The sequence below is a fragment of the Sturnira hondurensis genome, unplaced genomic scaffold (genome assembly GCF_014824575.4).
Source record: "Sturnira hondurensis isolate 20B ecotype Veracruz unplaced genomic scaffold, ASM1482457v3 Scaffold0008640, whole genome shotgun sequence".
NCBI classification, from domain to species: Eukaryota; Metazoa; Chordata; class Mammalia; order Chiroptera; family Phyllostomidae; genus Sturnira; species Sturnira hondurensis.
This window is the reverse complement of record NW_028081271.1, coordinates 4019649-4047508: the sequence shown is the minus strand read 5'-3', so window position 1 is coordinate 4047508 and position 27860 is coordinate 4019649. Positions and strand designations below refer to the sequence as shown.

The 27860-nt window shown below is 43.2% G+C and overlaps 1 protein-coding gene across 3 annotated transcripts in view; it reads right to left on the bottom strand.

Moving 5' to 3' along the window:
* The window catches only part of TENM3 (teneurin transmembrane protein 3), a 407467-nt gene extending 379837 nt beyond the window's left edge, over nt 1-27630 (bottom strand). For all 3 annotated transcript variants that reach the window (XM_037055127.1, XM_037055128.1, XM_037055129.1), the window contains exons 1-2: nt 27333-27630; nt 5410-5688 (exon numbers count right to left, since the gene is read on the bottom strand). In XM_037055127.1, coding sequence (XP_036911022.1) covers nt 5410-5688; nt 27333-27564 — 511 coding nt within the window. In that variant the 5' untranslated portion in view covers nt 27565-27630. The remainder of the gene's footprint in view (nt 1-5409; nt 5689-27332) is intronic.
* Between the last annotated feature and the right edge of the window lie 230 nt (nt 27631-27860).

The following is a 27860-nucleotide window of genomic DNA, read 5'->3' as shown; positions in this document are numbered from 1 at the left end:
TCACGGGTACACTGCCGAGAGCCCAGGTGAGAACCAGTCTCCCCACAACGATTTCTTTGATACTGGTGCACAGCAGTTCAATTGCCTCGTAATCGACTGGCTGCCTAAGTAACGTGCCTTTGAGGAAAACACTAGTTTTGAAATTCCCTTCGGCCAAGAGGGGAAGGAGAACGGTGACGTCTTTGAAGTCCATGGCCCTCAGGCTAATTAGCAGCACCATCCAATACACATTCATTTAATTAGAGTAAATTAAAAAGAATATGGGGTTTCAGAGGAAAATAAAAGAATCAGTATATGGTGACAGGAATTCCAGAGTCTGCAAATGATCAGGGCCCGTTCTGGAGGAGACCAGTATTTCTCCCTCACCTTTCCGAAGGTGCAAAGGCGTCACTAATGCGGAAGGAGAGCACAGAAGAGGTGGAGGAGGGAAGGGACGGACACTCACTGTGGGCCAAAACTGTGTAGGTACTGTCCTTGATATTGCTTATCTAACTTAATCTTCATAACTATTTAGGAAGGAGATATAAAAATGATTTTCCAGCTCTTCTTTTCCTGACCTTTGGGTTTTATTTTTTTATTGTTGTTCAATTATCATTGTCCTCCCATTATTCTCCCTTGCCTTGCCCACCCCCAGTCCCACATTTAATCTGCCCCCCCTCCCCGTTGTTCTTGTCCATGGGTCCTTTATGCATGTCCAGCTCTTATAAATAGTAGGAGCACACACTTAATTTGGAATTCATTAGATGCCAGGTACTGTTCTAAGCAAGCCATACAACCAACCTCAATGAGTCCTCACAACGACCCGTAGGACTGAATACTAGAAGGGGACTATTGTACGGGAAGGTTAAGGAACTTGCCCAGGGTCACAGAGCTGGGAGGTGAAGAACCAATTCAAATCCAGGGAGTCTGCCTGCTACAGCACATTCTCAACTCTGCCCTCCATTGGGCTCCGAGGTCCCAAATCATGATGAGGTACAAGAGGAACGCCAACTCCCCTGGTCTGTCTGACCTCAAAGGTCATCTCTCCCACTGTGTGGAAGAGTCCGTGGGGACAGGGAGGAGGAGGACGGTGAGGACTGCAGTGCGAGAGCACACATCTCTGGAACGAGCAGTTCAACTAGGCAGAGATGAGAAAGTTGGGAACTTGAACTTGGGGTGATTCAGAAACAAAGAGTCGTCGGGGTTGAGTGAAAAGGTCTAACCCCTAAGTGGTGTGGTCCAAACCTAGGCATCCTGCACGACACCATACCACTGGCTGACAAAGGACAGAAATATATGCTTGTATTCTCCTGGGAAAAGATACACAGACTAACATGTTGAAAGCTGAACAGTTGATGTTTTGAAAAACAGTTCTTTGTTCCTGACATTTATGTGGATAATTGCAGTTGAGATCATAGTCCTTGCAAAGCTAAATCATGGGAAATCAGGTGAGCGTCTTTGCAATACATCAGAGAAGAAAAGAGACCTAAAAATCCAAAGGATACTGGTAATTTTACCTTTGATTAATGAGGGCATTCCATCACTGACTTCATAACTTCTCAACAGCTTATGAGCAGTGCTGCTCCTAAGCTGGTCACAGGCCAGGTGGTCACAACCCACTGGCCCTCTAGCATTTGCACGGGGCCTGGCAGATGACTTAGGGCAGTGGCAACAACCACGGCAATCAATAAGTGTCCAAGGCCCTGGATGGTGTAGCTCAGTGGAATGAGCTCAGGCGTGCGAACCACACGATCATGGTTCGATTCCCAGTCAGGGCACACGCCTGGGTTGCAGGCCAGGTCCCAGCGGGGGACGCACGAGGCAACCATACATTGATACTTCTCTCCTTCTCTCCTTCCCTTCCCCTCTAAAGATAAATAAATAAAATCTTTAAAAAAATAAGTGTCCAGAAAAGACAACTTCATCCTCTTAATTTGAAACAAAATTAGCATTTGGAATTCCATATGAAACTCAATAGACTATACCATTTTCCCCCCTCAAAATTCTTTTTAACTTCAAATCCCCATGGCTGGTAAAGAGTTAGTTGTTGCAAAATAATAAATTTTATCACTTGTTGGGAATCTCTGCTCACACGGAGACATGTGACATGGTCGGGATGCTCTCTTCCTCTCGCGGATGCTCCGACCATCAAAATTTCATTGGCCTCACAGCGGTTCCAGCGCCTTCTGAACTTGAACTGTTGGCCCCTTTATCAATAAATAAGTGAAATCTAATCCCTTTTCATCACTAAACTCTTCTTTGAAGTTATGACTAGAACATCGGCACTCGGTTTGCATAATTTCACAAATGTTGAAGAACATTTTTCTTTTCTGGGGAAAACAGCCTTGCCTCACTGTTATTTCAAATGCTGGAAACCACCAAAGCAAAGTGCGGTGCTGAAGGGGATGAAAACGAGTCGGTGCCTGCCTTCTAAATTAGTTTCCCCCGGCGTGTTACACGTGGCCTCTGGTTTTGACTTCCGGTGATATTGCTCAAGGTCATTCAGACACGAGTAAAATGAAACAATTACAATAACTGGAAGTCAAAGGGAAATATACCTGGCAAATGAATAATCTTTCAAAGCTCAAGCAAGGAAAATACCTAAGACGGATAGGCTTGAATTACTCATAGTAATTTTATGTTAGAAATATTTGACGAGAAGCAGTGATGCTAAAACATGAAATAGTTTTGAGAGAACTGTTTATAAAGGTGTCAAGAGACCAATTTATATGATTACAACTTTTCGTTTTTACCATAACCCAGCTTAAGGGGAAAAAAAGTATTTTTTTACATCAGAAAAAAATCCGAACTACTCTTGTTTAATTCCACAATTTAAAATTATAGGGCCTGATACATATCTCAGAAAATTATGCTTCCCCAGGTCTTAACGTAATTAATTCCTTTAAATGGAATCTCGTTCCTTCTGACTAATCAGTGAAAACTCAGAACAAGGAAATTCATCTGAAATGTTCCTGTGTACATACGAAGCCTGTGAAATACCCAGCATGTGGGAAGGGGTCATATCTCTTTTATTTCCTTTAAATTTGCTTCCTTAAGCTGATACAGTTAGGAGTTCTTAGACCATCAAGATGTTTAAAAACAACCTCCGCCAAACCTTGTGTAAAGAGTAAACAGGAGTTTAAGTCCTCCCTTGCCCAACACCACAAACGCGACTTCTGACACTTCATACTCCTAACTCAGCTGACCCGTTTACTCCTAACAAATGCTGCCAAACGTTCTGAATTTCCAGGCAGGGCCCTTGACTCTCTCTTCCTGTCTCCTCCTTGTGTTTCCTACCGACCTGAAGGAATGAGAGCCTGGCTTTCCTCGCCCTCGCATCACTCCGAGAGCAAGGTCTCTGAGATTCCTGGGCAAACTAGCCCCTCCTCTAGTGAACAACAGTCCCTGCGCAGGGGGAGGGCCGGTGGCGTGAGAACCGCACAAGGCCTCCTCCTCGTGCCCCCGTCACTGGCTGTCACACACTGTCAACCAAAGGTTGCACGGTTGGTAGTTTGATATTTGCTGCAAAGGAAAAAAACATGGCCTGTGTTTGGGAATTCACGGTGAGATCGTTTTAGCAGATACGTAATGTTTAAAAATGATAAAATTAATTTATATTTTACCAAGACAGACACCATAACAAGGTACACTCCTTGAGGGAGGGAGGGAGAGAGAGAGAGAGGGAGGGGGAGAGAGATGCCACAGAGGCTGTGGGCAGAAAGGATGAGCTGACCCAAGGTGAAAAATTATTTAACCCATGTGGATATGCGTAGTCAGAGAGGTGGACAATCAGCACTGAATGTGTTATTCTCCCAAACTCTACTCTTTTTTCGATAACCACCACAGATTTTTATCATGGACTAAAAAAAACCCAATGCCAAATGCTACATGTGAATATGACCATTGTATCTGCAATTGCCCCAAGGGCAATCCCCCAATGTGAAGATGCAGATGGGCAGGGAACACAGTTCATGCCAAATCTTGCGTGTTCGCGGTTAGTGACTCCCGATCCACACCAAAAATTGATAGAAGCATGGGTTCCACTGAGGTGAGTGGATTAGCCCAGGGAAACGGTGGCAGTCTGACTCAGAGACTCGTTTTGTCAAAAGACGCTGCCCTCGTTCTCTCTTTTGTGTTGGAATCAAGCCAGTCTCCACCAAAACCTGACATTTCCAAAATGAATACATTGAGGGCACATTATGAATTGATTTTTGACTTTGGTTTAATGCACTAAAGTACCCCATGGAGACCCTGTTCTAGCTGGTTCGAATCGGACTTTTTGTCTCACGATCAGGAGGGAGAAGATACTGAGCAGCGAGAAGCACTCGGTGGGGCTTCCGACTATGACGCAGCTGAACCTGAAAGCTGACCATGGATAGACCTGCTTTCCTACGACAACACGAAGCTGACCCATTTGCTTGGTAAATAATAAGAATGAAATATCATTGGTGAAACAACACTCTTTCTTTTCAAATGTCATCCAATTCTCTCATTTTAATTTTCACTTTGCTTTTCGATGCATCCCATACACAGCATTAATAACTAGACCGAAGTGGCAAGTACACTGTGAATATTAACTGCTGAAGGAGAAATATTTTTTTGTTGTCTAGGCCATTGGTGCTGATGCCCCAATACTTCCTAGAAGCAGCACTGACTAAAAATTAAATTTTCTTTAAAATCCATTAATGCATATTAATTGACTATTATTATTATCCTACATGGAGCAATAAGAAAAAATCCTAATAATTTATAAAGGCATTTTTCTGACAATACGTGCAGCTGCTGCTTGGAGATCCCCAAATCCAATTTGATGTGTGCATTTAATTGCACAGTAATCCAGTCCCCAAAGCACATCAAAGGCCACACTCCCCCTCTTCACCAAGATTTCAGTTGCTCTCATCAACTAGTAAGTTTAAAGCATGATCAAATTGGTTCTTCAGTCACTTGAGCCCTGTTAATACACTATTCTGTGTGCTCACTCATCCATTCTAAGATTCTGCAACTTCTTTGAGATACCTTCAAGAGGCATCTACAAAGCGTCTTTGATTGCCAGCTGGCTCTGGGCTAAACATTATCACCACTTGCTTTGAGGCTCCATAGAGGATAATAGGTGACATGGTCCAAGATAAGTCAAAGCGAATCCTCCCCCCCCCATATATGATGGAACTTTTTGAAAACTACAGCTAACATCATAGACAGCTTGCATAATTGAACATTCTCATTTCGAATATTGATTTCCTTTTTCCGGGGGAAAATACATTATTCAAGGTCATTTCTTGAGTTTCACTTTGTTAAAACAAGAGGAAAGGCGGAAGGACCAAAAGAAAGGAAGGACAGAAGGGAAGAGGGGATAAAGACAGCCAAGACCCTAGGGTCCATGGGGACAGGAGCACCGAAGGCTGCTGTCAGAAAGCAGCCAGGCACACTCACCGTTGTCGCTGTCCGACTTGTTCTCGTGCTCCGTGTCGGTCAGGGTGAGGGCCGAGTTGGAGCGGCTGGACAGGCAGGAGCTGCGGCCGGACTTGACGCCCCGGCCCCAGAGTCTCATGGCGTGCTCCGGCGACATCGCCGCCTCGTTTTCCGTGTCCGCGTCCGACCCTGCACTGAGAGAGTACCCTCGGGGGGGCAGCCCCATCTCCGCACAAAACGCCAGGCCTCTTCGAGTGGCTGGTTCGCACACTCCTAACTGCCTTAGGGTAAAATTCTGTCCTAATTAGGGGGGAAAAAAGACAACAGCCAGTGAGGATATGTTTAGCTTTAGTGTTAGAGTTTTGTTTTTGTTTTTAAACAAACTCTCCATATAAAATACACACTCAAGCATTCGGGTTTTTCAACTATCAGCTCCAGGTGTTTACATTAGCACCGCATGACAAAGGTCAAGTGGGTGAAATCACTGGGGTTGGGAGGGGGAGGGGACACCACTCCTGGCTCCCCACACCTGGCAGCTTAAAGCCAGCGTCTTTGTCCACCTTTTCACCTACAAGCGACCCCAGAGGGATGGGCGCATGCGCGATGCAGGCCAGGACCCCTCAGTCGGAGAGAGGGTCAGCGGTCAGTGACAGAAGTTAGGGCAGCGCACTTAGGAAGCCGTGGAAACGGTCAGAATTATTTCCTGTGTCCTGGCTCTAGTCTTAAACGACAGGATTTTCCCACCCAGAAGTCACGACCTTGGAAGGGAAAAGACTTCCCTCAAGATGAAGCAGAACGAGGAGCTGGGTCAGTTTTTAGTCCATCTTCTGAGCTTAACAACCAATATAAACATATACCATATACATATGTGTACATACACCAAATTTTGGAGTATGTCTTGAAAATTTGCAGACATCTGACTTCTTTCATTAATAAACACCTGTATTGATTCGAGTGGACCAATTCTTACAAATGAAGGGCACTCTAAGAATACACAGGGAGTCCTATGTACTTAAAAATTGATGATAACATCAAGTCCCCTGCAAAATAAATGGCTGTGAACTCTGCAGGCCTCTACTTATAAATCGAGCATAACAAAACTCGGGACGCCGCAGTAAGTTAAAGCTAGAGTGTTTGAATTTGACGACACTTCCCAATGATGGCTGCGATTAACATTTGCAATTCTGGGCTTATTTCTCAAATTTTGCAGATGTTTATGACATGGATGAGAAGACAGAGAGACGGGGTGGCTTGCAGGGTGCCTCCACCTGTGGCCCTGCCTTCCTTTTGTCCACCCCAGGGGGAGCGGGAGGTTTAGGTTCCGCCCAGAATCAAAATCCATGGAAAGAATAACAGTGTATAAAGACCCGTCTAAACACTCATAGATTTCATCTTCCCACTTCTTTTTCTTAAAACTACAGACATTTTAAAGTTAATTGGCTGCTGTGAGAAACAGATTATCCAGTGTTTGGCCAGTGGCTTACAGTTGTAATATGAGTCAATAATGCAATAATTAATAAATAATAATAATACAAGAATAAACTCTTGTCTTTTGCATACTTGTGACTATAAACCTACTTTTGCCCACTCCTGTATATTAAGGTATTGCATACTATTTGTGCTAAAACAATATGTTGAATCTTCTAGAAAATGAAATCGAACGTCATGCACAACACGGTAAATATTTGGTTGCAGAGCTGCTGGCCCCCTCCGGGTCTGCTCACACTTTCACACGTGCGGTTAATCGCTTTGTTGCTGCGGCCGTATCAGAAGCTGGAATCAGCTTCGTCTTGGCCAGACTTCCAAATGGATTCTGACAATGACGCTCATAAATTATGAAAATCAGTTGCTACAATTAGCTAAGAATCAAACCGTGCTTCTCAGAGAGATGTAAGTATTTAAACTTAAAAGTCTGTTAAAAAAGGAAGTAGCAAAAAAGAAAAAAGAAAGAAGGAACACAGAGAAAAAGAGCCTGATAACAGACATTGGGCAAGCTTGACGAGGTAAGAGCCGCGTTGTCGGTATTTTTAAGAGCAATAGTGTGAATTGTACTTATCACAGCAGATCCAGCCAAGTCAACGTCATGGACAGTTAATGGGACAGCTGTGGGAGAGCAGACAGAGAATTTATATGTCGCATTCAACATAATGCGAGAAGGGGAGAAAGGGTAGAAGGGTCTCCCCTGGGGAGAAGGGGAGGAAGGGTCTACAACAGTTAACTCTAGCCATCCAACATGCTGATTTTTCAAAAGACGAATACAATTTGTTAAAGGGTGAAAATAAAAGACAGGGTCCTGGGCATCTTCCCTCTATTTGGGCAGGTGCCCACATTGAAGAATAAAAGCAAGAGAAGTTAAAAGACAATAAAACCGCCTTTCTAATCTCTGAGCTGTAACTTGAAACACTTCCACACGATTGACTTTCCACACTGATGCAAAAATCTATGAGGCGAAGGAAAGCAGAAAACTGCAGCCTTCATTATTGGGCACCCAGGTATGTAAACACAAATCACTCTGCAAACAAATACACAGAAGATGATCCCTATGAACGGATGTGTGTGTCCCAAACCCCTTAAAAATCTGTGTCTGGAAAATCGATGTCTCACAATGATTCAAAACTCTTAAGAGCTGCTTTCTGAAATGCGAGCCCACAAGCAAAGTGTTAGGTTTTCTTGCTGAATGAAAGTTCACCTCTGTCTCCACTAGGAATGAACACTTAGCCTGACCTCCAATGGGCCTCACCTAACACTTCTTACTAGCTCTGTTCAGGTCACTTTATCACCCTATTTTTTTCACCACCGGGGTGTTACAACTTGGGTGAAGAGATGGCTTCATGTAAATGGGATCAGCATGAAAGAAGAGCTAACCAAGAAACAGGTTAGAGGTACACGCCTGGATAAATGAAAGGAATAATCACAGAGAAAAGTACAATTGGAAAGTGTGGAGAGGAATATTTTCAAATAAGTTTAGAAGAACCACAGCACCGCCGCATTAAAAAATCTCTCCACCCCAGATCTGCCTCTGTGCTTCCAATTCTGCTGTTGTCTTCTGTCCTTTCGGTTATACATTCGTGCTTGCTTGATCTCTTGTTTTCATGCAAATGCCCTTGAGGAGCTTAGCTATTATACTAGAATAAATTAGCCTATTAGATTATTTCCCACACCCCGGTGGACTTTAGCAAGGTGGGCTATCCTTGTGGCAAACACAGGCAGTGTTGAGAGGTAGACCCAGCAGGCTGAGGTGTCACGGCCCCGGAGGGCTGGGTGGGGTTGTTGAGGGGGGCACTTGAAGGCGTTGTAAAGTGGGAAGAGAAAGGCAGAAACTGGCTGCAAAGATGCATCTGGATTTGGGCTAAAATCTTGACCGTCTTGCCTAAATCAGCTTTGGCTTCAATTAACAAAGAGATAAGGATATATTATTCTTATCTTCCACGGTGTCTTGTGCAACGCTCCTAACACCATCTCCGTACATTCTCTCTTTGCCTTTTAGAATCTTTACATGGAAGTCTGTTTGGCTGAGACTGGTGAAGTCAGGACTTATCTCCTGCACGTTGCATTTTGGTAACCTTGCTCAGCTGGGCCAACAACAGTTTCCCATTATAATTTGAAACAGGACCAAAACAATAAATTGCAGCAAGAATAAAGCATATCTGAGGATGAAATTTCAGTGTGATTAAAAGGCAAGGTTGGCTTGGATGAGATTAAACATTTTTGTTTCATGACACTCATAAATGAAAATATATAAAAGAAGAATGGAATTAACACAACCTAGGAAGGCTGTGTCGTTAAAAACGTTCACGTTTTAAAAAGTAAGTGAGGGTGTGTGAGAATGTGGAAAAGACCATACGAGAGAGCAAATACGTCAAGTGAATGTGGCAGAGGGCACAGCTACCCCTGTAATAAAAGAAAGGGGTTGAAAAAACAAGTGTCATTGGGTCTTTTTCTCATATATGCCCATGACCTAGTCAAAATAGGGAGGCAGTTTTCAAAGTGGCAAGGCAGCATGACATTCACCTGCAGGCAAGACATCTACTATCACTGTGTGACTTCGAAAGAACAAGACTCTACATGACAGACTGGCTTCAGAGTCACACCGGTGACCACACACAGTACGGGCAAGAGGTCCAGCATACAAACTCATGGGACTCTTTCCCTCCTATGTACAGGCTATTCTAACGTCTAGATTTTGCTCCTCTCTCTCTTTCTCTTGTTTATTTTTCTTTTCTTTTTTTAAAACAGCTTTACTGAGGTATAACTCACAGAGCATACGATACACTCATTGGAGTGTACAGTCAAATGGCGTTTAGTACATTCATGGTAGTGTGCAACCGCCACCACAATCAAATGCAAAACGTATTTATCGCCCCCAAAGAGACCTTGCACCGACAATCAGCCATCTCCCATTTCCCCTCGAATTCTCCCTCTCTCCCAGCTCCAGACAACCACTAATTTCCTCTGTGTCTCTGTAGGTCTACCTGTTTGGGATATTTCAAATAAAAGACACCCTACACGGTGTGGACTTCTGTGACTGGCTCCTTTTACTTTGCACAGCGTTTCCAAGGTTTGTACAATTGTAGCATGTATCAGCACTTCATTCATTTTTATCGGTGAATAATATCCCATGGTATGGATAGAACACAACTCATCCATTCACTGGTTAACAGGCATCTGAGTTGGTTCCACTTTGGGCTATAACAAATGGTCATGTACAAATTTTTAGGTAGACATATGCTTGCATTTCTCTTTGACATGTACCTATGAGAGGCGTTTGCTGGGTTGACAGTGAGCCTATGTTCAACCTTCTGAGGAAGTGCCAGACTGTTTTCCACAGTGAGAACTTAACATTTTCTCCAGTAGGTAGGGATTCTAATTTCCTCATATCCTCTCAAGCGCTTGTTATTATTGCTGTTGTCGATTCCCCTCTATATCACACTGAAACTCTGCAATGAGGAACTGCAATACAGGTCATTGGCATTGGAAATCCGGGGGATACACCAAGAACCACTGCTTTCTTAAAAGCAGCTGATTCTGGGGGCCACTCTGAGAATTCATTATTACTTTGTCCTATCCTTTTTTGCTTTCTCTGATGCTGCTTTAGTACCTGAAAATATTAAAATTTTCTATTTTAAAATTAAAATTTTAATTAAAATAAAAATACTTTTTACATAAAAAAATCTACTGTGTTTTCAGATGATATCCTAGAGAAATAAAATCAGCTGACTATAAATATACACATACACATAACGTGTACTATGGCAGTGTGGCAAAAATTAAAGTAACTGGAACATTTACCAGAAAGGGAGGGAGTGCCTGAGTTATAAATCCCGTGCAAAAACCACTCCGCGGCTAGCATTTAGAGTGAGGTTGGACCTAGGCCTTCAGATTGGGAGGGAAGCCCATTATATATATTTTAAGTTAAAACAGACATTGCAGAGTATGATTGGATCTTTGGAAAATAAGGTAGAGAGTCAATGACTTATGTGCATGCTTACGGCTCTGAGCATAAATAAAAGTGAGGGAGGAGGCTGAATAACCGATATGATAGACCACTTAGAAGGAGCTGTGAGTACAGAAAAGGGATTAATAGTTTTTTATTTTATATTTCTGAATTTTTATTTTGCACGATAATTTCACTAACTTAAACACAATAAAGAAAAATGAAAGTCTATCTTCTTTTAAAAAGTATATTTTCTTGAGTTACTGTTCAATAGCTTCTATTCAATAACTAGAAGTAATTAATTTATTGCCCTCTCTTGGAGAGGCTGGGCTTTAAAAAACCTTCCTCATTTACTGGAAAGAAATGAAGTTGTATAAGAAATGTAGGAGCAATGTTTTTCTCTCTTTCAATTCTTGAATTATCACTTCAATTCTTCCTTTTCCCATTATCATATATACATATTTAAAAGAGAACATATTTATTAGGTAGTAACAACCCCAAAAGCTGAGTATGGGGAAGGGATAGAAGAATCAATGCAAATTTAATACACAGAAATAATATATCATTGTTCTCAGGTATTTTCCTTGGTTGCTGTGAGCTGGAACAGAAGTATCTGTTCTCAGACACGGAGTGTAACATAAAACCACAAATTGGACAGCGTTCCTTATTGGGTGCTGGTGAAATTGGTGTCACGGCCACCTTATCTGGGAGTTCCTTTTTCTGCTGTGTTTGCAAAATGATAAGAAGATCACACAGGAACGGAAATGTATGTAACTTTTCCCCTCCGAGTCCTAATGCATATTTTATGGGACACTCCAAACACTTTAACCTTCCTAAGTTAAATTTGTCAACTGTTTGCACAGAAAACCCATCCTTGAACATGAAATAGAAATTTCAATGAGGGTTTAAATCTTTACTTATAAGGCCCCACGCAAAACCACAGTTTTAAAAATAACTCCGTCCAGCAAAGCTATCATTTAGAACAGAAGGACCTATATAGATCTTTTCAGACAAGAAAACGCGAAAAGAGTTTATCATTGCCAAACCAGTACTACACGAAATATTAAAGGGTCTTTTTTTAAGAAGAAGAAAGAAAGATTAAAAATGTGAACAATAAAATAGTAGTAAATACATATATACTAACAATTGAACCTAAAAAACAAAATCAATGAACAAGCCGAGGAGAAACAGACTCATAGATACAGAAGCCACTTGGAAGGGTTGCCAGATGGGAGGAGAGTGGGGGGCTGGGTAAAAAGGTGTATGGATTAAGAAGTACAGTCAGGTTGTTACAGAATAGTGATGGGGATGCAAAGTACGGCCCAGAAAATATAGTCAATAACATTCTAATAACTACGCTGTCAGATGGGTAAGAGATTTATTGGGATGATCACTTGGTGCAGTAAGTTATGTGATGACTAATCACTGGGTGGACACCTGGAGCTAACACAACAGAACATGTCAACCTTAATGGGAAAAGTAATAAATGCTTTAAACAAGAAAAATAAAGTTAAATGAAATTTTCACTAAATGTCTGGACTCCCCCTACCCTGTTTTATATAAAAGTGCAAATGACAACAACTGCTCACTCAATTTATCTATCAACATGATATTAACGGCCATAAACACAGGGGGTTTTGGATTTTGGATTCCTGGAGGACAGGGCGAAGGATCGCTGCAGACACCCTACTCACAATCTGATTTACTACAGAAGACGCAGTGCGGTGGAAGCCTTGCCGCCGCGCCCTCGGCCTTTCTCCCAAACGCAGCTGCGGAGGTGCCTCCGCGGAGGGAAATGTAAAGCTGAGGCCGAGCGGTGAGCTCCGTGAGAAGTGTGAGAAGGGAAAGCCCAAGTGTGTTTGCACGCAGAGAAAGCAGGATTAGAATGAATGGCCCCAGAGAGCATGCCTTCCCTTCAAGATAAGATTTGTGAAGCCTCCAGAGGAGGGCAAACATATGGAGAGAAGGTTTCATGGCTCAAACGAGAGAAATTAGGTCGCGAGGCTGCTCACTGGTAGGAAAAAAGCATCTTCTTAAACGCGTGTCATGAAGGATTTGGACACCCAACCACGAAAGCATGCGTTTCTGGTACTGGCAATCATCGGTAACGAGACAAACAACTTCCAAATTGATTTCGATCAAGTGCATTCTGGAAATGAACTTGCCTCTTATTTTTACTTAGAAATGACTGTTTTGGAAGAATCCAAGTGATGATAACATGCCTACAACATATCTGCTGGCGTCCGAAAGTGAGACTGCAGAAGGAACAGGTGTAAATAGGTGCGCAGTTCGGCACAAAGCATCAGGTCTTTAATGACTGCGACCGAAGGGGCACCCAGTGATTCACGATGCGGATCTCAAACTGGCAACGTGGCCAGACACCGAATACAAGTTTAGCAATAAACTAGGTGCTCAAGACATCAGACCAGTAAAAGCCCAGGCTGGGGACTGGGGAGGGAGGGTGGTGGTGGGGGGGGGGAAGATTACCCCACTGTGTCCAGAGGAGGGCTCAAAGCTGTACCTATCTGCTCACACCTTCTGGTAGGTAATCCACAAAGCAGGTTGGCCACCAAGCCTGAAAGAAGCACTTGCCCGCTTAACAGCCAAAATTAGTTAACGATCAGTTAGGCAGGGGAGCCAAGAGAGGGAGCCAGGGGGAAAATATTCACAGGAAACAATGATAAACTGGAGCTATTTAACTCCTGTCTTTGAGTACAGAAGTTTAAGGTTGGGTAAACATGACCATCTAAATCCTTTAATCCCTCTGCTGACATTTATAGTGACTGAGAAGGATTAATCATTCTGATCTCTAAATGAATCATTTTAAGTAGTTAATATTTAAAAGTCATAAACTTTGGAGCCGCAGTAATTAGCCCAGTGGATCTGATTAGGGCTTCAGGTTTTTGTCTTGCTTTATATCACCCTATTCTCACAAAGAAAACGTCTCCTCGGGCCCAGTAAGTACAGATTTCAGAAAACATGAAAAGGGGCTTAGATTCTTTTCATTTTTGTAGGATGACAGAGGTGAGGGGGGATACTGGGGAAATGAAAAGTTGGGGGTATAGCTGGAAATTCATAGCAGCATTAAGGGCTGAATGGTGAGACCATATGGTCACATTTCTTTTGAAGTCTAGGATCAGTTCCCATTATTCACTCTAATGGCATCCAAGACTAAACTAAATCGCAGTCCTTAAAATTAAAAGCATTTTGCTCTTGGCTCTTGAATCTTCCTCTTTCACAATTTCCAATGTGCCCAATTGTTTCATGTATTTTCATAATTCCAAAAAATATACAAGTAAATAAAATACACATAAGAAGAGTAGGGAAAATGTTTTTTCCATTTTACTTCCAAAGCAGAGTAAAATGGTACAGAAAGACACATAATTAGTATCTTAAAGCAGCTGTTAACACTATTTTTACATCTGTCCAGTGCTTTTGGTGACATTCTGAAATAAGATGCACTGCATTCATGCAGTCCATGGAACAAATAGAATTTAATTCCTTTGATCTATCTGGAACATATACCATGTAGAAAGGTTTCAAAATTATTTATCATTTTAGTAATATTCTAGCAATAAAGCTGCCACAAAGAGTAATCTGTCTCTAAGAGCTAAACGTGGGCTTTTTTTTCCTATTTGAGAACTGATGAAAATGCAAGAAAGGCCCCAGTATGTGGCACCAGCCCTTCATTCCCTCCCTCGGTTCAGACCTGGATAGGCCTTGGATGCTATTATCTTAATGGGCAAAATGTCTTTATTCAGCAAAATGTTAGAGTGCAATGGCAGCGTTCGGGTTTTTTTTTTTTTAAAGTGGTAGCTCACTTTTACACTCAGGTTTTATTTATTTATTTTTAGAGAGAGGGGGAGGAGGGAGAAAGAGAGGGAGAGAAACATCGACTGGTTGCCTAGCACACACCCCAACCGGGGACCTGGCCCGCAACCCAGGCACGTGCCCTGACCAGGAATAGAACCATCAACCTTTCGGTTTTCAGGCCGATGATGCTGAGTCCACTGAGCCACACCAGCCAGGGCAACAGGACTGTGACTATGGCTCAGTAGCAGCAATGTGACCGCCCCAGCACCAAGTGAAGTCTCATGGGGGCTGAAGTTGGATGAAAGGGAGAATACGAATCCCAAACTTTGCATATTCAACTACAGTTGTTGGAGGGACGTGCTTAGTTTTTTGTTTTCTTAATGTATCACTGCTCAGGCAAATTTTACAGGCAGTGAAATACACAAATTTTGAGTGGACATTTCACTTACGAACCCAAACAAAATGTGGCACACCTATCACCCCCCTAAATTTTCCCATCCCGCCCCCCTGCAGTCAATTCCCCTCCCCCCAGGCAATGGGGGGCCTGATTTCTTTTACAGAAAGTTAGGTTTTGTTCTGTTCCTGAACTTTGCATAGATGGAATGAGACAGTATGTACTCGGGATTTTTTTGCTTCCTGGAATGTTTCTGAGATCCTTCCCTGCCGCGGCAGGTGTCAGGAGTTCATTCTTTGGTACGGCCGAGCTGTATCGTGTTGCCTGAATACACTACGGTTTGTTACATCCATTCACTTAGTGGTTCCAGTTTGGGACAGTTATGAACAAAGCTGCAATGAATATAGACTTCCATTTGTTTGGGGTAGATATTAAGGACATGAATTGCTGGATCAAGGCAGAGGGGATGTTACTTTTTGACTTTCTATTAAGAAGTTGCCAGTTTTTAAATAAATTGCCAGTTTCTAAAGAAATTGTGCCGTTTTTAAATTTTACACTCCCATCAGCAATGTATGGGGTTCAGTTATTCCACACCCTCATCCGTATTTGTTGGTTTCGATCTTTTTTAATTTTCGTCATTCTAGTGGGTCAGTGGTAGTATCTCATCGTGGTTTTAATTTTCAGTTTCCTAATGGCTAATAATGTTGAGGATTTTTTGTGTGCTTATTAAACATTTTCATCTTTTCTGTGTAGATTCTGTCATAAGATTTTTGCCCATTTTAAACTGCACGTTTTACCTTTTTGTTATTGATTTATAGGAGATTTTTATATATTCTAGATAAAAGCCCTTTTAATGTATGTGTGTGCATGTAAAATTTTCTGTCAGACTGTGTCTTGCCTATTTATTTTCTTAAGGATATCTCCCGAAGAGTAGAAGTTTTCATTTTGATGAAGCCCAATTTATCCATTTTTCCTTTTATGCTGAGTCCTTTTTATGACCTCAGCTGTCCACGCCTACTCCGCGGCGGCAAGCTTGTTCAAGAACACATTTAATTCTTTACTGTGGTTTTCAAAAAGGGGTTGGTTCCTTTGCAGAAATTAGAAAGGTGAAATACCAGGAAATGAGTGGATTTGACTCCGGTGATTTCTGGCTCTGGAACTCACCGAAGCTTTCGGCTGAGCCCTTTAAACAGACTTTGGCCTCAGTTTTATTCATTTGTAATGTGGACTTAGAGGACCTCGGAGAACTTCCAACCATCAGAGTCTCTGCACAGGCAGACCGAAGGCAGCACACGGAACACAGAAGAAGGCTGAGAACACTACAGCCGCATCCAGAGTCCAGGCAGGGGGCATGGAAGGGAACAGACATTGGGTGGAAGCACGAGTAGGATTTTCCTTAGCACCAGGAACTTTGGGTTTACATTTCACCTTGAACTAAGTAACAAACGTTTTCCCATCTGCTGCCTTAACGACCTGGCTGGAGTTCCTCCTGAACTGTAAACCGCGTCCAAGGCAGTGCGCACACTAACGACCCGCATCTGCCGGTCTTAAAGGTGCTTTCCCTGTCACTCACAAAGGGCGCCCCACCTGCTCCCGAGTCGACGCAGGAATTGTTTGGGGCCTTTGACCTTTGGTGACTTAAAATCGGCAGGTTTTCTCTCATAGCTCAACTCTCCAAATGCGGCCTCTGTCAATATTTTCTCTTCTTTCCTTCCTTTCTTTTCCGTCCTTTTCTTCTTCTCTGTAGTTCTAAGAATAGATTTTTTTGTGTGTTTATCTCACATACTTTCATAAGCCATTTTGGGTAAAATTTTGAGTAAAGCAATCGATAAATTGCTCTTTCTTTGACTCCTTCCTAAGCCAGAACTTTGCAATTGTACAGAAAGCCCTCGCTTTAGGAACGCATCGTGTTTAAAAGTTGGTACGGGTCAGTAAACATTTTCCCATGAAAACCTCAGGTAGGAAGCCAGGATGGAACCGGTGAGTCCATGGAGTCACCTGTACCTAAGGAACGAATTAACAGCACTCGACGCCAGGACTCCACCCTAGGAGAGTGTCTCCGTGAAAACACGCGTTCAGAATCCCAACCAGGGAAACCTCCCAGCACAACAGCCTCTTCCATTCCTTTTCTGCCTCCTGAGCCAAGGGGATCTTCGTGCTCAAACCACCTGTGGCCACCTGGTACGCAACTGCCTGTGGGGAGGAGCGAGGCTGGCTGGCGCTGCGCCCTAGGGCTCTCGGGCTGGTTTACCTGCTCCCTTTCTCAGGTGAATGGGAACACGGATTTCCTTTTCCTATGTTTACGGACCACGTGAGTGTGCTCTTCTGGGAATTCTCCATTAGGGCCATTTCCCCCTCCACCTATTTGTCTTTCTGTCCTCCATGTGCCGAAGTCACTCTAGTATTTTTTATATCTCTGTGGGTACTATATATCTGTCATTTGCATTGTAAACATATTCCCAACATAATAATTTTATTTATGGCATTTTTATTTAGATATAAAAGGTTTTAAATTTTAAAAAAACTTTGAAGCCTTTCCGTCCGGCTTGTCTGATTCTACCTGAATGGTCCCCCCTCTTCTCGGGGTGAGACGTGGTCTCTGGACAGGCCGTGCAGGCTCCCCAGCACCTCTCCCCACCTGCCTCTGCTGGGAAAGCAAAACTAGTAAATGTTCCCTCTGCTCATGCAGCTGAGCGTAGCCAAGGGTAACAGTTCTGAGAAAAGAGACCTAGGAAGAAGCCGCTGGGGAGCAAAAAGACATCGCCTGCTTCAGGGAAGGCCTTCTTGCTTTTGCCGCTGCTCTGGCCAACCAGCGGATGAAACTGCAGCCGACGCTGGGAGTCCCCAGGATGAGGCCAGGTGCTAAGGACGGTGGAGCAGAGAGACACAGAAGGAACCTGGGTGCCTGACAGCATCCGCCTCTGGACTGCCTGTCTGATGAGAAGATAATTCTGTTAGGGGCTGACGCCATCGTTTCCGGAGCCTTCGGCACCTTGTGGGTTGAATCCTTCCTACTTTATTCAGCCTCTCACGCAGACTTCTAGAATTCCGATTGCTTTATTTTTTTACATTTGTCTTTAATCCATCTTAATTTATTTTTGAGTGTACTGAGAGAGAGGGGTCTAATTTCATATTCCTCCAGATGGGTCCCAGTTGTGCCAGCCCCATTTATCAAATCCCACGGAACAGAAAAAGTGCTTTGTTTTAGGCTGAATTCCCTGTGGGCTGGGACCCACTTCTGACATGTTAGCCTGTCCTGTTGATTGATTTGTCTTTATTGATGTCAATATCATTAGATGTGATTACAGCAGGTTCATAGCATTTAAAAATACATAGTATTTAAAATATAGACAGCATTTTACATATATATGCCACTTTATCCTCCGTAGCTTTCTTTTAAATATGTTTTGTCTCTTTCAAGTGTTTATTCTTCCACGTGAGTTTTAAGATCACTTCAGTTAAAAATTAGCCTGGTCTTCTCTGCCCTTATTTTTGGAAAATTGATATTTCTTATGATATCATTCTTTCTATCTAAAAACACTATCTTTATATTGATTCAGATCTTGTTTTACATCTTTCAATCATATTTTATAGCTTGCATAATGTTAGGTCCCATACCACTCAGAAAATTTGTTCCAGAGAATTTTATAGCATTTGTTATCATTACGATACAATACGTTCACCTGCAAACTTGGCCAATTATTCTTTAATAATTACTTGGAAATCGAATGGGACATGCATCTAATATTCTTCTAGACAGGTGACATACAAGGACTCATTCCATTGTCAACACACTCCAGATTGAACACTAAAGGACAACCTACACAAAGGAAAACTGGAGCACAAAGAAATTAAGTAATTGGTCCAAGCCTGTTACTTGGCCAAGAATATGCCACTTGCCACTTGGCTGATGAACGGCAGAGCTGAGACTCAGCATAGATCATCTCTTAACTGTTACGCTCCACAGCCTGTGATGTCTGTATACTTATCGTGTGTTCATTCAAGGAGCAATTTGCTTAAACTTCTAATTCTAGAGACACCTGGATTTTGTGTGTACACAATGCATTAGACATTTAACAAAAGTGCCATTGTTAACTTTTCCCAAATAATATAAATTATTTCATTTTCCTCTCTTACTAATATTGCCCAAATGTCTAAACCAGTCTTACATAGTAACTGGGATAGTAGATGAACCCTTCTTATGTTCTTAATTTTAATTGAAAGGGTCCCAGAATCTCACCATTCAGAATGAGGTTTAAAGGTTTCAATTGATTATCTTACACATGACTAACGTATTTGTTTTTTCTTCTTGCTTTACTTAATGACTTTTATTTCAATAAGAAATGGTTTCTAGGTTTTATCTCCTGCCATTTCATCATCTATTGATAAGATCATGTGTTTCTACTTTGATTTATTAACCTAATTAATTTAACACATATCTTAACATTATCACCAAGGATTAGTGACCATTTGGCTATTAATTTGGTCTAGTCTAGTGTTCATTTTACACATTGCTAGATTCTTCTGTGCAAATAGTTATTTAGGATTTTTACACGGATATTGAGATGCAATTTTGGTCTAGGTAACTTCCTTTTTTATACTATTTTCAATCAAGTTTTACATTTAAAGGTATGTCCACTTCATCATGTGCATTTTACTGCTTTCCATCTTTGTGTGTTTCTGTGTGTGTGTGTGTGCTGAACAGCCTTTGAACACTGGGCTTGGTTGTACTTTGAAGGTTGTGTAAAATTCTCCTAGGAACCTAGAAATCTTATCTTTTCCTTTTCAACAGTTCCCCTTTCAGTAACCTTCCTACTCTCTTCTGAGATAACTGTTTCTGACATGTTGTCTCCATTTCTTGAAATAATTTCAGATTAAGCACATTTTGCGAAGAAAAATAAACAAATCCCTCCAGAGTTTTGAAACTTGTTGGTAGAATCGCCCCTTTGCATTGTTTCCGCGTCCACAGGACCTCTCCTGATTTTTCTTCTCCTTTTTATAAACACTAACTCTCTCATGGGAATCGCAAGGGGCTTTCCACTCTCTTCGTCTTTTTAAAGAATCAGTTTTTTTTGGTTTGCTGTTAATTTTGCTTTTATCTCGATTATCTATGTCTTCCCATTTCCTGTCATTTATTTTTCTGATACTTTGCTCACTTTTCAGATGTACAGCAGACTCCTTTCCATTGCTCTTCTGCCTTTATATCATTTAGCAATATATTTTCTCCATAGTCATGGTTTTCACCGACTCCCATCACTTTTGGAAGCATCTTATTTTCATTTCATTGCTTTCTCGACTCCTTGTCATGAATCTAGGAGTGTCATAATCCATGGGGGTTTTGTTTGTTTATCTTTGCATTATTTATTTCTGATTTAACTAAATTAGTATGAAATATTTTGACTTAGAAAGTTTCAACTTTTCTGATTTATTTTTAATTTATTTTTATAGAGAGAGGGCAAGGGAAGGAGAAAGAGAGGAAGAGAAGCATGGATGTGTGAGAGATACATGAATCCAGTTGCCTCTCACATGTCCCCAAGTGGGGGCCTGGCCTGCAACCCAGGCATGCACCTTTACTGGGAATTGAACCAGTGACCTTTCAGTTCGCAGGCTAGAGCTTAACCCACTGAGCCACACTGGGCACAGCACTTTTCTGAATTCTTAATGTTCCTTTTTTATGCCTAAATGCACATTTGATTTCTGCAAATATTTCATCGAAATATGAAAAGCTGCGTCACTTCTTTCTGACAGTTATAATTTCTGTATTTTTATCCGCTGAATTTTTATCGATAGTGTGTAATTGCTGTCTTATTTTCGTATCTTAGATCTGTCTGATTTTGAAGGAGGGAGAACAAAGCATCCCACAATAAATGTATTTTAACGTTTTCAAAAAGTTTTTGCTTTATAAATTTAGCTACTATATTGTTTAGTGCATACAATTTAAGAGTCTGTATCCTTCTGTCTTTTATCATTTACTCAATGGTCCTCTTTATCCTGTTTTGTGTTTAATTAGAAATTCCATCTTTCCTGATATTAAAATTGCCATTCCCGATTTTTAAACTATTTACTTGATATAGCTTTAGTAGCTCATTATTCTGATTTTAAAATTTTTAAATACTTTTTTTCTTTTTCATCTATTATTTTTTAATTGAATTTATTGGGGTTAATAACATTTTGCACAGCACGGATGGACCTGGAGAGTATTATGCTAAGTAAAATAAGCCAGTCAGAGAAAGACAAGTAGCATGTGATTTAAATAATATATGGAATCTAATGAACAAAATAAATAAACAGACGAAACACCCAGACTCATAGATACGGAGAATAGACTGACAGCTGTCAGAGGGGAGGGAATTTGGGGACTGGATGAAAAGATGAAGGGATTAAGAAAAACACCCAAAACTTGTAGACACAGACAACAGTATGTGATTATCAGAGGAAAAGAGGGATGGGAACAGGTGGAGGAGGGTAAAGGGGGGATAACTGGACATGGAAAGAGACTTGCCTTGGGGCGGTGAACACACAATACGATATACAGATGACGTGTGGTAGAACTGTGCCCCCGAAAGCATCATTATCCTCAAGCACTTTTTTACCATTTTAAGTCTGCTTCTTATAAATAATGAATAACTTCTATAAACCAACCAAATATTTTTTCTGTCAAAATTCAGTGCATTTACTTTCCACGTACTATGTCATATAGTAGATTTGACTTCTTCCATCTTATTTTATGATTATTCATGATTCTCCTTGTTTCCTTTTTTTCCCCTTGGAGCTGTTTTTGCTAAATTGATCAGACTGCTATTCATTCCCCTTTCCCCCTGCTAATTAGGTAGGTCTTTTTATTCCACTAATGATTACCTTCCTTTTCCTGACATTCATATTCAAATACAATGTTTTCATGATTATACGAGTGTAACATGGCAATGATTTCCCTGCATTACACACTATTCCATAACGCTCTTCCCCTCTCCCCTTTCACATTTGATTCCGGAGCACCTCCCTCCCGCCTTCCTTCCACTGCTGGGTCCTGCTGAGGTGGCTATGAAGCCTCAGTTGTAGCCTGTTTTTCTGGTTTCCCTTGTGGTGCTTTTCTTACACATTTCTAACTGCTCTGTCGTCATCCTTTGGGATTGATTCCACAGCGTATGCAGGGTGGGGCCAAAGCAGGTTTACAGCTCCTCCTCTGGAAACTAATACAGTAATTAATAAATGCTATTACAAGAATAAACTCTGTGTTTCGCATACTCACAACTGTAGACCTACTCTGGCCTTGCTGTGCATATACTGCAAGGTTAGTTACTCATCACTGTTTCTGCGGCTCTTCATAGCAGGGATGCTGACCCCGGTCCTACCACTTCTGAGTGCTTCCTTAGATGGTCTACATTGGCGATACAGCCTCCGAGACTTCGCATGTTCCTAAGTACTTTGCATTTACTCTGAGAGAGGAATGATACCTTCTGTGTATAGAGTGCCCCTGAGTTGTAGTTTTTGTCTCATGGTAGATGTTATCCCAGTGTCTTCTAGCTTCCATTGTTGCAGATGAGAACGTCATTAGTCTTATTTGTTTCTTCTGTAAGTAACAAGAAGAGTAACTTATTTATTTTTTCTTTCTGGAATCCTGTAAAGAGCATTTAGCCATTATGGTTGGTTCTGTTGCTGCTGCTTTTTTTTTTCTTTCTGGCATGTACTTTTCTGTAAGTACTCATATAATTCTTATTGTGGCCCAAGTTTTCTTCTCTCATCTCCATTGCTCATTTCCAATAGCTGCTTCCCTGTCTGTTTGTTTCATATTCTACCCCCTTCCCGGATGCTGGGCGCCATGAAGCAGGTGGTTGCTTTCCTGGTGCCCCAAGAAACTGTAGGAAATCCCGGGAGACTCTGGGGACAAGCCTTCGACTTCCTAGTGTCCTTAGTTGGCACTGTCACAATACCAGAGCGTAGGAAATGCATCTGGGTAGGTTTCTCAAGCTTCCGAGGGGTCAAAGAAGCCAGGTGCTCTTCCAAGACAACAGCGGCTGAAGGAAGGCCCATGGGGAAGGCAGGTCCCCTTCTCCGTGGTACCACCAAGCCACAGTGTTCTTTCTGATCTTCACCCTGTGATTCCTCCCCTTCAGAGCTCCCATCCGGGAAAAAGCTCCTACATTGCCTTTGATCTTCAGGACCCTAAAAGAGCTCTTTTTGTGTGTGTGCTTATTTCTTCAACTTTATTTATTTTTATTTTTTTAACTTTTTAAAATTGTTGTTCAAGGACAGTTTTCTCCCTTTCCTCCCCCCTCACTCCCCGCTATCCCAACCATCCCCGCCTCTCACCCTGGATCCTGGATCTCACCGGCGCCCTTGATCACTGCTCAGCTCAGAGGAGGCGAGCCTCTGGCAGGGGGTTGGGTGTGCACGGCATCATTCGCCCCCCCCCCCCCCTTGCCAGAATTCTGGACACATGTGCACAGGGAAATGCAGACCGCCCCTCCGATGCCCTTTTGTTTCCCAGAAGGGGGTTGTCCTTGGTAAGGGGAGGGTCCAGCACCTGAAATACTTGTATGGAAGGGGGACTGGAGCCAGGACGCAGCCGCCTGGGGAGCGGCGACAGTGAGAAACCGGGGCTTGAGGACCTACTTTCCCACAAGCTGCACCGGAACTGGCCTTGGACCAGCCACGGCACGAGGTAAGGAGCAGAGGCCATGCGTGTAGCTGGGGGAGGCTGGGCACCGAGGAAGAGGAGGCAAATCCCAGAGCAGCCCTGAGGCAGTCGGAAAGTTTCCGGCAGCAGGCCGCCGGGGAAGACCCGGACTGGCCATGCTCGGATATCAGGGGGCCCCTGCCTCTGCCCATCTGCCTTCCTTCTTTCCTGCCCTACTTTGCTATTGTGTTTTCTATTTTTATTTCAGGTATGTATAACTGTATAACATTGCCTTTGATCTTCAGGACCCTAATAGAGCTCTTTATTATGTGTATAATGCTATTTGTGTTTTAAATTTGAAAACAGATAACTTCCCTCCCCACTGCCATTCTTTAAATGGAGAATGAGTGATGGCCTTTCCTTTTAAAATCCTGAAATTCATAACCCGGGCCCAGTGACTAACTGACCACCACATTCTGGGTGGACACCAGCTCTGAGGTGTTCTGGTCAGGCTTACAGTCTGTGGGACAAAAGAGTTATTCCCAGATGTCACCTTGCTTCCAAATTCACCCTTGCTCCAAAATGCACCCTCCCAGCCCGCATTCCTTGTTGGAGTTGACAAGTGTCCTCATTTGGTCTAGAACACTACAGGTGAGGCCATGGTGCCCGGACTGGGGGAGGAGGTATTTTAGTTGATCATTTCTCTGGAACTGCGGGGCGATCGCATGCAGCTGTTTCATAAGAAATGCATCTCAGGGCCGACAGGATAAATTCTCTTCAAGGGTGACTCAAAGAAAATAGTATCCAAGAATGCAAAACAAGCCATTGCCGCCCTAACCCCGTCACACCTACAGAGTGTCACAGGTGCTGAGAGCGAAACTGCTTCCATCACCCAATAAACCATACGAAGAGATTTAAAGGGAAAGAGACCCATGTGAGACCCAGCACAGTTCCACGTTCCCGGGAAAATGGGGTCCTGCCCAGCTTCACAGTGCCCGAAGATAACCGTCAGGAATGCCATAAAAATGGTGATTAACAGCAAGTGGATAGCAGGCCATAAAATGGGTCAATAAAAATACAAACACCGTCTTTCTGGACTGGAATTCATGTCCCTGCATGGACAGGGTCTCTCCTCCCCCCTTCCTGGAACCGCAGCCGCATTTTCCCGTGTCACTCAAAGAATAAGTGGATTTGGGACTGGCAGGTTGTTTTAAAACTCCATGGACAAGCTAAATGAGCATGATTCTCTGGAATGGTTTCAGAGGTCTTTGGCTACTATTAACATTTTTAATCTTTCATTTTTATTATGTGTATGATGTCAGGAGCTGTGGCAGGAAGCACATTTTGTCAATTAAATAATTAATCCCACGGCATATCAGTCAGGCAGGAGAAATTGACATTTGTCAGGTTCAAAGCAAATGAAAGCCTGGGAGGATTTGTCATCGCTCTTGCTCGGGAAAAGCATGGTCTGATAGCAGACTTGCCTTCCGCTGCTCCAGCTGCAAACATGCCCGTGTCAAACCGTAGGGGAGGGAGAGTGTGGTCACGCTGCCCTCGCCCTCATCCTCGTGGACCCAAGCACAAAATCCTATCGACCTTATTTCCTAAACTCGCCTCCAGGCCCCTCACTCCTCTCTATCGGAACCATCAAAATCGGCTGGAACAGACCCTGATCAACCACAGGCTGTTTTCCTCAGCTGCCTGTATCCTGCTTTGGCAGTGGCACGGAGGGGAGAATCCTGAGTGCCAGACAGAGGGCCTGGGTTCAAGTCCTCACTCTGCACAGGGCCTCAGGCCTCCAGTGTACATTGGCTCCCAATAGCAGCACATTCCATGTAGGTGTTCCATACACTCTGACTATGAGCGTGTCCAGTGAACTGTGGTTTTGCCTTTGACCTCTGCTCTTAAACCTCTTCTCAGGACTCCATTCAGCTGCTCCTGACGAGAGGCCTCCACCTCCACCAGGTGCCTCGCTCTCTGTCTTTCCCGCCCCTTTTTCTTCTCAAGGAGTAGAGCGATAGTACTGTCTGGTCCCCTAAGAGCTAAGTTCTGGGGTTTCCATAGTCGGAGTGGCCGTGCCATCCACAGCCATCTCCGCACTGGTGCAAATTTCAGCCCAGTCTTAACCTGTTTAAGCGTCTTCTACTCTGCCAAACTGAATGCACGCTTGCTTGCTTGGGGGAAGGGGGTGGAGATGTGCCTCCCCAGTGCATCACGCCTTATGTGCTTCCTCTCTTCTAATAGTCTCCCACGATGCGGTTTGTTCCCAATAGGGCACTGAGCAGTTGTTTTTGTTACAAAATGCAGGACTTTTCACTGGGTTCAGATTGTGTGCATTTCTACAATGACTCACTGTGTCTTAAATTGGTGAAAAGTATCCCCCGATGTGTAGATAATGTGAAATAAAAAAGTTGGGTTTAGAATTATACCCAATGAAATAAAGTCCATTCACCAAGATCACATATCTCAAATGTGGGTTCTGTATCTTCCCTTCAAAAACTAGATTAAAAATCGTAGGCTGTGCTGCCTCCTTTCATAAAATTTGATACCTGTAAATGAGGCATGCTTTGGGGGGAGGAAAAAATCCACTGTTTAGCAAATCAAATGGGTTTGCTTTGATATAAACTGGTTTAGGTGAGCGCACACTATCGTCATGATGCAGGGAAGACAAGAACCACGGAAAATTTTCAAATGTTTGAATGAGTTTCTGCATTATTCCTTTTTCCTAAATTTGTTCCTGCCCGATATCAAACCGTTAGTCACACTGTCTATAAGACAATCAGAAAAGGGTGAATATATGCTTTATGTTTGAAGTTTAATTGATTTTCCTTTGGTTTCCTGATTGAATTAGCTAAGGGATGCTAAGTTCTCTGTAAATTGACTGCAGTGCATGTGTAAGGGGATTTTGTTTTATTAGCAGCAACCTTGTCCGTAACTCCAGGCTGTACTAGAAGAAACCAAATGCAACTATGTACATCTAATTTAAAGTAAGCCACTGTCTCCAAGCATGGAAAGCAGCCATTTTAGGATTGTGAAGTTACAGAAGTCACTGGTAGAACACGCAGGCAGAGAATGAAATGTAAGAACGTTCAACAGATCCACTCAACTGACCAACCCTAGTTGGCTACACTGTGGGAAACTGGGGTGTGTTAAGGTATAACCTTCAAGTGCCAGGTAACCTGTGAGAGAGCAAGTGGAACCCCTCCAAGCAGGCTCTTGTGTGAACACACGGATGCCCAGAGCTGCGCCACAGCTTGGCAGGACGGATCACTGGGGGATCCGGAGGAAGAATTCCCGGCTCTCATGCGGGAAAGACCGGCTTCCACACTGACAGCGCCTGTTCTCCTTGCACCAGTTCTAACGGTAAAAACCACGTTTGCGAGTATCCTCGCAGGACCGTGAGAAGCCCTGGAGGCCTGGTCTCAAGTTCATGCACACACACTTGGCCCATGCACAGAGTCACCGACCTCACATCTGGAATGCGTAGCTGCAGTACCTGAGTCTGGGCTCATCGTGCCCACACATGATACTCTACCTCTAATGTGGAATAATAAATGATCACTTCATCTCCAAATCAGAGTCAGAGGACAGGACATCGACCCAAGAAAATAATCATGTCACGTTGAGGGGGAAATGCAAGCGCTACATCCTTTGCGCAAGGCTTGTTTTCCTAGACAGGGACCTACCTTGTCTGCTGAACTCATCCGCTTCTCGGTGAACCAGATCCTTGACTCTGTTCCCGTAGAGCAGCCTGGAGGAATCGTGATCAAACGCTTTCAGGGTCTCGCTGGAGCTGTAGGACTTCTGCGTGGGCACCCTACACTCCTCGTTGTCCGCGGAGGAGTTGGTGTGGCGCCGCTCCTTCTCCCGTCTGCTCTTGGTGAGGGAGCAGTAGGGCCTACGCTCTTTCGCATCCATGCTTCATGCCCTCCGGGCCCTCATCAGCCCCGCGCGTCGCCGGCGCTGCTCACAGTGCAACTGTCATCGGCCTCCCTGCAAAGAGAACAGGGTGGCAGGACGTCAGCACAGCATGCATCGGACACGGGCTCCGGCCTTCGCGACTGGGAGAAGGGTGGACGCTGAACAGAACCCATCTCTAAGAAGCTTGCTTTGGACAAGAAGTCAAAATGTGTGTGGAAGTGCAAAGTATCTGGTATTTACTATAAATCGGGGCATATTTCCTGTTTGTGAGAGTTTTGGGTGCTTGTTCAAGC